Source organism: Pagrus pagrus (genome assembly GCF_965226575.1).
Source record: "Pagrus pagrus genome assembly, chromosome: 11".
In the NCBI taxonomy this organism is placed as follows: domain Eukaryota; kingdom Metazoa; phylum Chordata; class Actinopteri; order Spariformes; family Sparidae; genus Pagrus; species Pagrus pagrus.
The window spans coordinates 20,704,691-20,718,911 of NC_140195.1; the positions used below are offsets into that span (position 1 = coordinate 20,704,691).

At 39.7% G+C, this 14,221-nt stretch overlaps 2 protein-coding genes across 2 annotated transcripts in view; one reads left to right on the top strand and one right to left on the bottom strand.

The window, feature by feature from the left end:
* wrap73 (WD repeat containing, antisense to TP73) overlaps positions 1–14,221 on the bottom strand; it is a 14,600-nt gene continuing 379 nt past the window's right edge. Inside the window, exons 2-13 of the mRNA XM_084365997.1 lie at positions 13,730–13,817; positions 13,390–13,542; positions 11,684–11,800; positions 4,479–4,551; positions 3,701–3,804; positions 3,273–3,359; positions 2,707–2,841; positions 2,094–2,171; positions 1,912–2,014; positions 1,668–1,793; positions 1,291–1,482; positions 1–544 (exon numbers count right to left, since the gene is read on the bottom strand). Of these exons, the coding sequence (XP_084222123.1) occupies positions 432–544; positions 1,291–1,482; positions 1,668–1,793; positions 1,912–2,014; positions 2,094–2,171; positions 2,707–2,841; positions 3,273–3,359; positions 3,701–3,804; positions 4,479–4,551; positions 11,684–11,800; positions 13,390–13,542; positions 13,730–13,798 (1,350 nt within the window). The 5' untranslated portion in view covers positions 13,799–13,817 and the 3' untranslated portion in view covers positions 1–431. The remainder of the gene's footprint in view (positions 545–1,290; positions 1,483–1,667; positions 1,794–1,911; positions 2,015–2,093; positions 2,172–2,706; positions 2,842–3,272; positions 3,360–3,700; positions 3,805–4,478; positions 4,552–11,683; positions 11,801–13,389; positions 13,543–13,729; positions 13,818–14,221) is intronic.
* Positions 11,883–14,221, top strand: part of tp73 (tumor protein p73) — a 27,268-nt gene continuing 24,929 nt past the window's right edge. The window contains exon 1 of the mRNA XM_084365993.1: positions 11,883–11,941. Coding sequence (XP_084222119.1) covers positions 11,910–11,941 — 32 coding nt within the window. The 5' untranslated portion in view covers positions 11,883–11,909. The remainder of the gene's footprint in view (positions 11,942–14,221) is intronic.

Here is a 14,221-nt window from a genome sequence, read left to right on the forward strand (position 1 = left end):
TTATTTAAGACAAAATTTATTCAAAAATAATTACACAATTTCAAAGTTTAACACATACAAAATACTTAAAACTAGAAATGCAGTGAAATCTATAACATTTTGTAAATCTCTATTTTTCTCACAGTGTTTTAAAGTAGTGCTTCTGTACACATTTGGTACCTAAAAAGTGATATTTATTCATTGTACGTCTCTCAGGAGGAAAGTCAGGTCCGGTTTTTCAAATGTTTTCAACTTGACGAGAGAAGCAGCATCCCAGTAACCTGCACCGAGGCTCTTCAAAACTCGTCAGCAGCTCCAAGTTTAACGTGACGGTTGTGATTTTGAGGAGTCTTCGCTGCAGTCTTGTGGTCATCACCTTATACATTCCCCACCAGGTGTGTGGCTAAGTAAGCTTGATCTGTGCTCAAGTGCGCCCTGTGTTTTTGTATGTTTTACTTGTCCTCTTGGTCAGTGTCCATGTAGCACAAACACAGCTGCTCCTTTCCAAGCAGGATCAGAGAGTCTCCACTGCAGTGCCAGTTTAGTGACTGGACCTGGAAACCACCTGGCAGGGAAGAGAGAGAGAGAGAGAGAGAGAAGTGAGATGATTATGCATCAAATAAAAGTGAAAATAAAAGTATCAATACTTAGATACTACTTCGATACCATGTGTTGAAAATGAAATATCCGCATTCAAAATTCTTTGGAATCATAAACAAACAATAATAATAAAACAAATTACAATCTGATTTTCAGCCCTGGGCTAAACAGATATTGGCTTATTTTGCTATCCTATTTTCCTATTTATACTTTTTTCTTTTTGCAGTGGTATCAGAACAGGCATCAAGTATCATTTTTATACTAGTTTGTAGCAAAATTCTAAATTCTGGTATCGTGGCAACATTGTGCATCCTGAATCCACATCCAACCTCTCTCAGTTTGTAAACCAAAATGTGACACACATGAGCATCACATAGATATATATACTGAGATACCGCAGATCTTGTTCTGTTTGCATTTTAAATTCTGACATCGGATCACTGGTGAGGTATCTTCCCTGTGCACGGGAAAATAAAGAGCAAAACTTTGACTTAAAAAGCATTTCACTGGGATCAATCCAATGTCATACCACATGAGTTCTAGGTTTGCTAGTCTTCAAAACTGAAACAGTGACCTCTTGCTGCCAACATGCAGAAGTTATCTCGTGAAGCTTAAATAATCCTGAGTGCACTGGCCCACTTCTACATCTGAGAACACCGTAATAGAGCTGTGTGATCTGCTGCTTGATATCACCGACTCAGAGCATTTTACCTTCAGCGGGGACTTCGACAGAGACGCAGCCTGCCGGGGACCACAGATAGAGTTTGCTGTTGCCTGTACACAGTGCCAGTCGGGGGCGTCGGGGGTCCCACTGAAAGCACCGCACAGCCGAGGTCTGCTCCAGCACGGCCTCCAGGCTCATATTCTGCATGTCCCACACCCACACAACACTGGCCATGTTGTCTACAGTAAAAGAAACACAGACACTCAGTCAAAGCCACTCACAGCTTGTAGATCCATGAAACTGTAGCTTCACAGCAAAAAGAAGTCAATGTTTATATAAATAAAGTGGAAAGTGTTATTTGCATATAATACAGCTCTCTTGGGTTGACAATGAAGGTGAAAGTGAACTGCTGTATAAGTCTTACCATTTTTAGTGGCAAGATAGCGACTGTCTGAGCTGAAAGCCAAAGTAGAAACACCGATCTTGGGATTGGCTCGGTCTGGATCTGGTTTGACGACAGGAATTTGGACTGGCAGTGGGCAGATCTCATCTGGAGTAGGCGACCACAACAAATGATTCATGATTAGACAAAGCTGTATCAGACCTCAGAAAATTTACTCAAATACTACTTTTAGAATAATGTTTAAATGATGGTAAAGCTGACATACATTTGCTTTGGCTGTTGAAGAGGGTGGTGCCAATTGTGATGTTGTGTAGCGACAGGTCATCACCGCCAACAGCTGGCCTCCTCTCCACTTCTTTATACACAACCTGGAAACACAACAAACAGTAAATAATTGCACTACAGTGCCTTCACGGCTCATCATCATGAAGGCTGGAAAATACTCACAGCTTTTGTGTTGTTGATGGTTGCTGGGTGCTCAAACTGTGTGATTTTCTTCCATGTGATGTGATTGAGGATTCGCACCTGACATGAGGATAGTAAAGTCTTGTTGGTCATTTTGTACTGATATTGACAAATGCACACTCCAAATAATAGTCCAGATATTTTTACAGTCTGTTATCTCAGGAAAGCAGTATAAAGCCATTTGTGGTTCACAGTGGACCTGCTCAAAGTCTGATAAATTACCTAGTGATGTCACATGAGAAAACAGAGGTGTGGAGTTAAAAATAAGTACGCTTATGAGACCTCTGTAGCCTACTTCTCATCTCTGCTTGAGGCAACATTAGCTGCAACTAGGATAACACAACTGAATCTGTATTGTGTCTGTGAAACTGTTGGTGGTCGAGTTGCATTGTGAGTAATGTAGGCACCAGGTATGGAAAAACTGCCCATCGTGAGTCTGAAAATGTAAGAGTGTAGTGTAATGTTAGTCATGCTAAATCAGTTTGGTTTACAATGATTACTTTTCCCTCGTGTTAGTTGTGTTGTGTCAGGCTATAAAGTGATATGCTGAATGCTTATTTCTCAATGTCATTGGCCATCATTTGTTTGTCCATACTTTTTCATCATAGCTGCCAATGGCCAGGAACTGGCTGCTGGGGCTCCAGGTCACAGACTTGACACCCAGCGACCACTCATAGGCACTGTAGGTTGACAGCAACCGACCGTCCAAAGAATACAGCAACACCTTGTACTGTGGAGATGATACACACACGAAGCACATGGTCAGTTGGAATACTGTAGTGTTTTAACAATAAGGATGCCTTATTTTACAGCTCTCTTACACAAGGCTTTGACATGATGTCAAAGGTTTTTTTTATGTTGCTAGTACGTAAAAGTAGCTACTAATATAATATCTGTTTCCTGTTTATTTTACTGCTGTAACATGTGAATTTCCTCTCTGGGAATCAATGAAGTCTCATCTCTAATTACATTGTATGTCTATGCTGAGGCAAGGACACCGTACACTTGTGTACTTATTTACAATTTATGATATGATGTGAAAAGATGTTGCACGTACCAAACAAGCCAAACTGTTTAAAACATGGTTGTATACTTGAATGACAACCCTTAACCCTTAATCCATCACATTCTCTTGTTGAGTCTATGTAGCAAATGACTCACCTCCAGACAGCTATCCCACACTGCCAGCACACAGCCATTGGGAGACCACTCCAGCCCTGCCAGGTCCTGTGTCTCAGTCTCAAAATGCTGTGACAGAGCATTAATGATTAAAATTACTTTTTCACTACAAATTTACAGAAAAAAACACAGGCAGCTTTCTTTTCATAACTTCTTCTTGAAGAAGATGGAAGAACGGCCTCAATATGTCTATGAATACATCTGCAGGGCATCTCAAATGATGAAACTTTACTCTCCAACTCGGTCAGTGACAATTTCAAAGAATGAATTTTTGGATCGTATGTGGTGGTGAAGATTTAACACCAAATCTTAAAACAAAAGTTTAAGTTTCTTCCTGTTGCTAACAGAGCTTACTCAAATGTTTAATGTATAAGGATCATAAAACTGTCAAACTCTAATGTCATACTTACCCTGAGTAAATGCCAGTCGTCACACACAAATACACTAACATAGTCTTTGCAGTCACGACGTTCGGCCAAGGCCATGTAGCAGCCATCCCTGCTGAAATCTATACCTGTGGGTGAAAGATGACGGAGAGAGCTTTTACTTTATAGGAAACTACCAGAAACTACAAATTACAGAGTAGCAGCATAGTTGAATTGAAAAATATACTAAATATCCTAAAAATATATCCACCTTATTTAGGTTTAATTCTTCCATGTTTGAGAAGCATGTATCAAGCAATCAAACACTTATAATATTCATTTTTGGCCTCAATGATAAAAGTTGATTCCTCAGGGGTATGATACCATAAAAAATATATCTAACTCTGATAAAACAATCTTTATGTAATGGATTTTCTATTATCTAGTCACGTTGGCACCATCAGGTCGGTGGTATGTAACTATCATGGCCATATTATTTATATGGCGGCTGTGGGTTGCAGGAGGGCATAGTATTGCATGCAGAAAATGGGGAGAGTCATAGACAATCATTTTTCCCCAGGCTGCTGACAGGCCTGTTATGAAGAGCATGCCCCATTTACTGAAGAGGGGCACAGCTGTCAGCAAACAGGACCATAGTCTGGCCACATACCCAGAGTCGCGCCACAAGGTAGAGAACGGCATGTGATTCATGGGGCATGCCGAGGCACTCAGACCACTGGCCCTGTCCTCAGGTACTCCTGGTGATACATTTACCTCGTAAGCCACAAGAAAACAAATAAAACAATGTTATTCTCATACTGACCCTTCTGACATGCTTTGGGATACTTGATGTAAGACACAGCTTTGGTGCACAGGGACCAGACGGTGATTCTCAGCTGTCAAGGCACCAGAGGAAAGAGGAGGAAAAACAAACACACTGGATTAACTCCAGTGAAAGTATGACAAGCACACCATACTGCCAGGTAGCACAACGGGCATACACACATCAAGGTTAGTGCATGAGAAATACCGGGCAGACACACAAATTGATGATTTATTAAGCCAATAGAAAATAAATATGTAAATACATATACATATTTATTTTTTATAAACACATAACAAACATTTTGCTAGAGGTCCTTTAAATATGGTTATTAAAGAAATGTGAGCAAAATATGTAGTGAGTGAGACCTTTTACAGTAAAAATGAATTTTTCAGAGCTCTCTAGTGGAAAAAACTGTTATATTAGAAAATAATGTTAACCATTCTGATATACAGTGAATCCAAACACCACATGTAAAAGAAACATCTTGGATTAGGAATTGGGTTTTGAAGCGAACAGTGCTTTCACAAACCACTTTGAGACATGACCACTTAGAATCTCTTCTAGATTTTAGTCTATATGAGATCAATTCCGTAACGAGTCTTCGGTAAGAAGATCTTATCTGAGGCTGTGATCTAATCAGTGTTGCGTATGGCGACTGGGTGTCAACAACAATTTTGTAAGCGTCACTAGCCCAATGCAGCCTCTAAGTGCTCCTCTACACCCAACAAGTTGTCCATCAGCAAGGCAGATCCAGACTATAGTACAGACTAGCATGGTCAATCATGCCCTTTAACGGCTGAGGACAGAGTGCCTGATATCTTTGAAGAGGTCTATGATATAGCTCTGTGAGGGATACAAGACACTGACATGGTATCCTAATGGTTGGCCCTGTCGGGCCTGAGTGTGTGAAGTGTTGTCCATCAGTGTATTTCCACAGGGAATGGACACATGTTTAAGGGTTGCAGTCGCTAACAGGGATAGAAAGAGATTATACAGATTAAATTAGGATTTGAGCACATATTAAATTAACAGATCCAAAACAACATCTCGACATATGGCAGGAAAATAGGGCTGGTCCATTTAGTAGCCAAGATGTAATGTTAGACATGTTTGCAACATGTGTGACAAATTAACAGCGAGTTGCCTAGCCAGCAAGCTGTGTGAATTCCCACAAATGAGAAGCAGCGCCAAAGAATAACTATCTGGCCACAAGTCGGCATGACAAAGAGACCACATGTGTTAATGCTCAGTTTTGACAGCAGTCACTCAAATACCCACCGGTCTCACTTCAACAAGACTGATGCCAACAAAAGCAGGTGGCACTCAGCCAACAGTGCAGCATAAGTGTGACCCAAGGACTGGTATGACATGTGGTATCTTGCCCTTCAAGAAAAAGAAAGGAGCACATGACACTCACTGGGACACTGTTAGACGATCTGTGGCCTGTACACTTGTTCAGTTGTCTGGGTGTTAAGGTCTTCACAGAGAAAGCTGGTGTTGCAATACCACTTTTACCAATAACAAATTCATTATATTAAGTAAACATAATGATATTATCTACAGTACACATTTATATGATCCATAGATAATACATCTACATCATTTTCTACAGCTCACAGTGTTGTAGATCAATAGTTGGTGTTTTTGAAAAAAGATTTCTCGTTTCTTTCACCTCTCTTAAACACAACTTCTGGCAGTTGTCATTTGGAACAATCCCAATTGTAGGGGCATGCAAGCACAACACTGCGACATTAAAGGTGTTAAATACATGGCGCTCAATACCTTCCCCTTTACAGCTTACAGTAAGCCAATATAATGTGAGTGCATGCAGCTCTGTCTGATCATGCTTTGAATGCTTAAAGACCCCCTCCACATATGTATTATAGTATATATATATAAACTATAATAACCACCTCGCAGTTGCGTATGCCTCCGCACACCAGTTAAGCTTCTGTTCCTGAGCTATGATGAGGAATAATGGCCAGAACATTTTTTTGCAAAATATTGTGATGTCACAGTGAAGTTGACCTATGACATTTGAAACTGGCAAACTTGTTTATTTCTGTTTACATGTACTGCGTAGCTTTGAAATCTCATCAGCGGACAGACTACCGCTAGTTTTGGGTAAACTCAAGCTGTCATTTTCCTTCAGTCTATGGCGCAACAGCTAAATTAGGTCTGAAAGTGTTGTTATTAATGAGATATTAAACGCATGCAATTCAGATGAATGAGCTGTATTGTAAATTCATTGTATTTAACTGGTGCATGATGCAGGGGTCTTCTACCTGCAAGTTATTGTAAACAACAGATTGGTTCTATACCATCACTTCTATTACCAAATAACAGGGCTGTGTATTCTTGAACTATTTAAGTTTCAAACAGTGTAATACTTTCATCATCTTTTACATCACAGCCACATATTCTGGAGAGAACCCTCGAGCCATTTATTTTCTTCAAAATATATTTTTGGCAATACAGATTTAAGCCTAGCCTTAATGCTCAGCTGTATTTTACATTTAAGAATGTGCAGAGCTGAAACTACTTAAGTGACAAGGCTTTCATCATAGTGTCCAGACAGACATTTGAACTGAGCCAAGTCTGTCACCTAACTGGGCTGAAGTGTCGAACATCCTGTTTGGTCAAGACATCCAGCTGTGTAGACCCTGTAATATCACCTCACTGCACGCTTCCTGGACATCCCCTCAGCCATGGTGCCATGGCAACAAAGATCAACAGTACTCAAACACAAACACACTTATACTTCTTAGATGCCTTGAACCCACCACATAGGGGATGCAGAGAGATCAGGACCCGAAAGGCAGTGTAACTTTAAACTGGTTGAAGGAAGGTTAGCATGAGGAAAATAGGTGGGAAATGCTTATCCATGTGGGGTGGTATGCAATAAGATCCTTAGTTGGTAAAGCTACACTTTAGATGAAGTATCCTCACCAAAGGTGAGCAACAGCTTAGGGATGGGGCCTAGGGCCTTGCGGGTGGTGTGAAAAGGCAAAACTCCACTACAACAGCTGCTGTTTATCCATCAGGGATGGAAAAATTCACGACTCTGCCAGGGTTAGCATAACTGCTGAAAAGAACATGCTGTAATTACAGACAAGTACATCTTTTTATTTCAGTACTGTTTTGATCACCACATGTAAGGATTCCCCATTAGGAAGCCCTTCCTATAGTTCCATCACATTTTTTCAAATGGAGTGGTTGTGCGAGTTTTTTAAAAAGCAATAGAGAAGCTGAAAATTGCTTGCCTGTGACTGTAATTAAGAGCTAGACAAAAAACTTCACTTGACTTGACATGTTATGACAAGACAATCTTCTTAAGAGACAACCAAATGGGACAGTTGCAGCTAATTTCTACCATCACATCCATTTAATATCTATTAGCAAGTATTCATAACAAGAAAACCACAGAATTATGGAACATTCCCAGCAGGACAGTCTGTGGGCAACATGATAACTACGATCAGTTGTGTAGACCTACGTTACTGACAGCAACCTGGAACACAAATCTATCTATCAGCCATTCTTGTTGCATACCTCAAGCAGTGCGAGAGAATGGGCAAGTGTATTTGATGCCTTATGGGCCTATCTGTCAGCAGAGGATTAGACTGCAGGCATTTCCCATAGGAAGCCATCTCAAACCAATATAGCCTATTTCTCCTGTTACAGCCTCATGATTCTGCCAAGGAACTGGAGCCTCTCGCAGCCCACGTGTAGGTATGGCTGGGCCATTGTCCCACGTTGCAGTGCAGCAGCTGCCTACGTTTGCAGTTTAGTCCGGTAGCATTGCTGCCAACAATGCTACACGTTAGCAGGGCTCCATCAGTACCGGCCAAGAATGCTATTGCTAATCCGATCCCAACAATGTAAAAACCATTAGAGAAGTCAAGCTCAATGATGTCCTTGGCCGGAGTTTTTCCACCCTCAGTTTATCACCCCTCAGCTGGTAAAGATTAACTTGGATGTGTGAGTGGCATTTTGTGAGGTCCTAAGATAAATGATCGGAATTCAAATGGGAGATGACTTGCGTGAAGTCTCACAATACATAGGCTTCGTTTCAGCAATGCGACTTTCTATTAAATCTGTGAGATGGCGCCACCCCATACTTGAAAACAGCTGGGGTTTTTTTGTACACGTCTGCCTCCAAAAAGGTCCTACCTTGAGGCCTTTAATGAACACCTCAAGAGCATTTCTTTCCAGCTTGAAAAAAGGTCCTCACCTGTAGTCTGCCACTGAAACCCTTATCAGCGCTCAAGACTGATGTGTTTTTTCATGTAATTGTTAAAATGCCAGCTGTGAGATAATAGATTATCATGTACCTACAAATCAGGTAAAGATTTAAAGATATTCTGTTTCGAGTAAAAAAGAAAATGCACTGCAGCAGCTAGAGAGAGACGGCTAGACACACACACGCGCAGCCAGCAAAGCAGATTTGACACGTACACACACACACACACACACACACACACACACACACACACACACACACACACACACACACACACACACACACACACACACACACACACACACACACACACACACACACACACACACACACACACACACAGAGGCACGATCCACACCAACGGCAGCTGTCCCTAAACAAGTTAATATAGCAGGCTGTTTATGAGTGGGGCTGAAATTCAAGCCTGACACGAACACCCGTCTGGCACAGCCTTAATGAAATCTTGGTCTGAGGTGAAGGTAAGTTCAGTGGGCCCCTTGGCACTGTAGCAGACAGTGCCCACTTTGCCTCTGTTAAATTAGTTTTGAAGCCTCAACTACTAAAGGATTCTCAGTAACAGTAAGCAGTACATGACTTCCTGCTCATACTAGCCACATGATAAGGACAGTGAGAAACAGATTTTTGAATGCAGAACACCACAAGTGAGAGGATGTCTTGTCGTGGACTACTATGAAAAGCTTCATCATTAAACTATAAAAAACAGTATCGCTTGATAGCTTATAAAAAACCTGGCCATGTAATGATGACTGAGGATTGATATGTCCCATTTCCTCGTGACTCACAGTGTTTTCTTAGGGCTCGTGAACACATATATTTCATTTGGTGTTACTACTTTTAAACAGAATTAAACTGCAGTGCCACTTGAAGTTTAGACTTGTGTAAGGTTAATTAATGAAGAGTATCATTATCTGACCTTTGTCATTATCCAATGATTAGGACCGGATTACCCATCTCAAGAATCAGTCAACTCTCTAAGAGTTAAAATGAACAGGAAACAAATCGCTGCCTCAGAACGAGGAAAATTAAATGAATCACAGTGAGCAGCTAAAAGAGGTTATGAAGGGATGTGATGGCTGCAATCACAGATTACTTGACACAGTGCAGGAGCAATTTCTGATCATAAATTAATGTTTGATTCTGTGTCTCATCTGAATGTTTGTGAGTTGACATGTTTTCCCACTGTACTTCACATTTGTTGATTTATATAATTGCAAGGATGAGTGAAAGTCACGCTCTGTTCTATGCAGACACCATATCTCTTTTGGGAAGGAGCTTTCATTCATTTCCATACTGTTCCTTTATTTATTTATTTATTTTCTTGAAGAAGCAGACAAACACAAAGCAGACATGCCACAGACACTTGCACTCCTTGCACCCTTCTCCAGACCAGACACAGTTGCATGGTTGGTTCCAACACCTGTCAAGGGGATTCCTGGAGTCAGCTTCAGCATGACAGACATGGCCCACCACGGTGCCCCCATCATATTCCACATGGCTCGAGGGTAGCTGCTATAGCTTCTCACCCCTTGCAACATGTGCTTACTATGGAATGAATTTAAACCAGTAGTCTAGAGGCATAGAATGAAACTAAATGCATCTTTATTAGTCTGAGTTTCATTCTGCTTTATAAACAACACTCAACATCTCCTGACTCTTTTTCTTCAGAAGTGATCGAAATTTCAAGCTTGGAAAGTAATGAAGTTAAAGCTGTGGGGTGGTATATATGATAATGCGGTAAATTGCTAGAGGCTCAATATTATGGTATGAAAGAATTTCCACAAGCCATTCTGCCTACTGAAGAATGACCCCATTATACTTAATAAAAACAGAGAAAATAATCTAATTGCAACATACAGCACTGGCAAACTTAATTTATTTTGCAGCTGGTGTTCCCCAAGGTTTAGCTGTAGGTCCTTCAAGTTTTCTGTGTATTAATTCTTAAGGTCACAATTAACAAAACCCAAATGTTTCTATCCATGCCTCTGCCAATGTTGTGGTCAATATCAGCTTAGAAACTGATGGGCAAAAATATCTGATTTTGGTCGAGTATCGCCTCAAAAACCTAGCATTGGTCAGGCTATAATACATGGATTGATTTATTAATGTACATTGACGAAGGCTCAAAACACCACTAGCCCTGCTCAGGTCAAGTTGAGTTCAACTTCAAACTTCACAATGCAAGAATCTGAATAATTTGGCCCTTTTATCAATTAAATTGCTGCCACGTGTACAAAGAAGTGCAATTTCATCACAACTTCTGTTTATGTGAAAGACAAAAAAGTAAGCACCTTTTCATCCTTTACTTGCCTCCAAAGTGAGACCTGTGTTTTCATATTGCTACATTGAGACAACTACTGTTTTGACTAAATGTAAGAACAAATCAAAACCATTTTATAACATTGCAGTGCAACAATCTAAAGGAGCTCCGGCTGATTGATTAACTAGTTTGTTTGTTTAAAAATACTTTTTAAACTATTACTGACTCTTCGTTGATTTGCTGCTTTCATCTTTTAATTGTTATTTTTTCATTTCTTCATATCACATCTTTTTTGGTTTGGGTGTTTCTTTATTTTTTTTGCTTGACTTAACTAAGTTCACTATTATTAATTGAACTGAACATCATTAATAGGACTTGCTGCCAAAGAAAACTCCAGACCTACACTGAAAGGGCACATACACATTGCACCCATGTTCCAGGGGTACTTGAGACCCATGTATGACAGGACGCTAACAGGAGGGGAGCTATGAAATCAGGCTGAATACATGCATCAGGTTGGTGGGGTGGGGGGATTTTAGGGGTGGTCAAGAAAGGCTCTGGTGTCTGGCTATTTTCAGGTCCCCCTTCCTTGCGGGCCAGCAACAGTTGAAACCAGACAAGCACATGCATAAACACACTTCTGTGCACATGAATGCATGCACGCACCAACTTCACACTTACATGGAACTCAGTGGCGTTGAGAATGTGACGTCCGTCTGGACTCCAGCGCGAGGAGAGTAGTCCTATTGAGCCCTCATCAATCTTACAGTGCCAGTCCGGCTGTTCAAGAGACCACACCTGAAGAGAAAGACGGAGAATAACAGAAGGACAGCAATCAGCCATCACTGATGACATCTCTCCCTAAACTTGATTTCCAACAATAAGAAACACTTGAGCAACAGAAACCATGAAAGACTGGCGCTGGATACCCATTCAAAGGTAAGCTACTTGCCCTGTGATGTACAAGAAACTGACATTACAATCATACACACAACTTGTTTTCACCGCTGCAGCTATTTTTAAAACGTTATTTATTACCAACTCTGTCTGTCAATTTGGATTGCAAGTTTGAAAACATTTAGGGACATAAATTCAAAAGTAATATCCCTATTTTTTAATATTAATATTAATATATAAACAGCATAGTTCTAGAGTCATCAAATAACATTATGTCTTAGTATTCAGGAAACAAAAACGTGTTAAAGAACAATCACTGTCACTTTTTTCTTGTTTTAAATGGTGATTTACATTCGAAACAGCAGCTCCGCGCCATCTAATTTCTGGTGTGCATCACTTTTTATCTTATGTGGGGCCTACATGTTTAATCAATGTAATATGAAACAGTACTTAACAATATGATGAATTAAATTGTACACACACTGAAGTGCATTGATTATTAATTAAAATAAAACATAGACAAAACCAAAAGTTTGAATTAAATTTGGATTTTTTTTTTTAACCCAATGTATCCACAGTGCTGTAAAGTATTGTTCAGCAAAAATAAATGGCATCTGACAGAATTACACCACATTATAGTTTCACTATTTCTTAAATAAGAAAAAATGTGACGTAATACAGGGCATGCCTGAAGCAGCTGCTCAATATTCAAGTGAAACTTACAAGCTTATACAAACTCAAAACGCTTCCAGTGAAGACAAAGAAAGTTTGTTTTGAGGCAGAAATCTTAATTTTGCATTTGAAAAAATTATTTCAATATTATGTTCACGCATGTGGTGAATTACAAGCATTACAAACAATGACCTTCTAGTAGTTCAACAATATTTGTTCACATCTATACCTTTTTTTAAATTTTTTTATTACATATTTGTGCATATAAAATCCTGTTTTTAATCTCATGTTTACCTATTTCAAGAAGGCCTCTTGTCTATCAGAACTCCAGCCAAAGACATGATCGATTTCCTCGCCACAAAATAATCATAATCAAATCCTGCCCTCTAGATAAAATGTTTCAATATTTTCAATGATACTATGAAATATTTAACAATAATGTAGATTTTTAATTCATCCTCTTTACTGTCTCTAAAATGTTACTTCATCCACCCAATTACATGTCATAGAACTATCTGACCTACCAAAAAATATTTTAAAAACATATAAAATGTTACTTCTACTCAAAATGTATTACAAGTCACAGAAATGTTGAATTTGTGTTTTTTAAGGATGTGACATTTGAGTTGTTGATTATTATTGTTTAATCCATAAAGTGGTGACAATCAAACCTTTTTATGTCATTCAAAATACAATTAAATAATCACATCACCACTAATAATAGAAATTACAGTCGAGTCAGATCTACTGCGACCTGACTTAAGCATTTACACAACATGCCGAGTCACACACATTCCTATCCTCTTCTCATAGCCTACCTGTACCAGTCCTCTTTTGTACATAGCACAGAGGATGAAAAGTGAGTCAGAAGACCAATCCATGTGGGATATCTGGTCCAGGCAGGTGTAGAGCTGCATGATCTGAAGGGTGCTCATGTCTCGCACCACTAGCCTGTACTGCACACAGGTAGCCTGAGGAGAACAGCCAAAGAGACAAGCCATGAAAACATAAAATGACTTGTAGCCAGATTTTACTAGAAAGACACCTTATGGGAATTAATTCAGCGTTAAAAGTATTATTTTTTCTGCATTACAATACATGCACTACAAAACCACATATTACCAAATATCATTAAAAATATATATCTCAACTACTTACCAAATATTTCCCATCTGGGGAAACTTTACAAAGTTGGTTGGATTGCTTGAAGACCTCTGAGAAATTCATCTTACAATCGCAACTGTTCCTACACAAGAAGATAATACAGTTATCGTGACATTAAAAAACAACTGAGCCCTCTCAGAACTTTAGATACATGAGAGAGGGCCTGTCAACTAGTGTAGTTTCTCATTTTTAACACGTGATGGCGCCGTAAGTCCAATAAATAAACACACTGCAAACACACACAGGCAGAGAAACACTTCTTTCCCCATTAAACCTGAGTTATTAAATGCGGGAGAGTACTCACCGACGCATAAACTGTTTACGTCCGCTTCAACCACAGCCTACGCAGACAGAAATGACCTACAGGTAGTTACGTTAGCCTAGCTAGCTGGCTTGAAATTAACAGAAGTAGCTAAAGCAAAATAAACCCACACATGAACGCTTTCTGAAGAACGACTCCATCGCTACTTCACCTTCCTGCTGTCA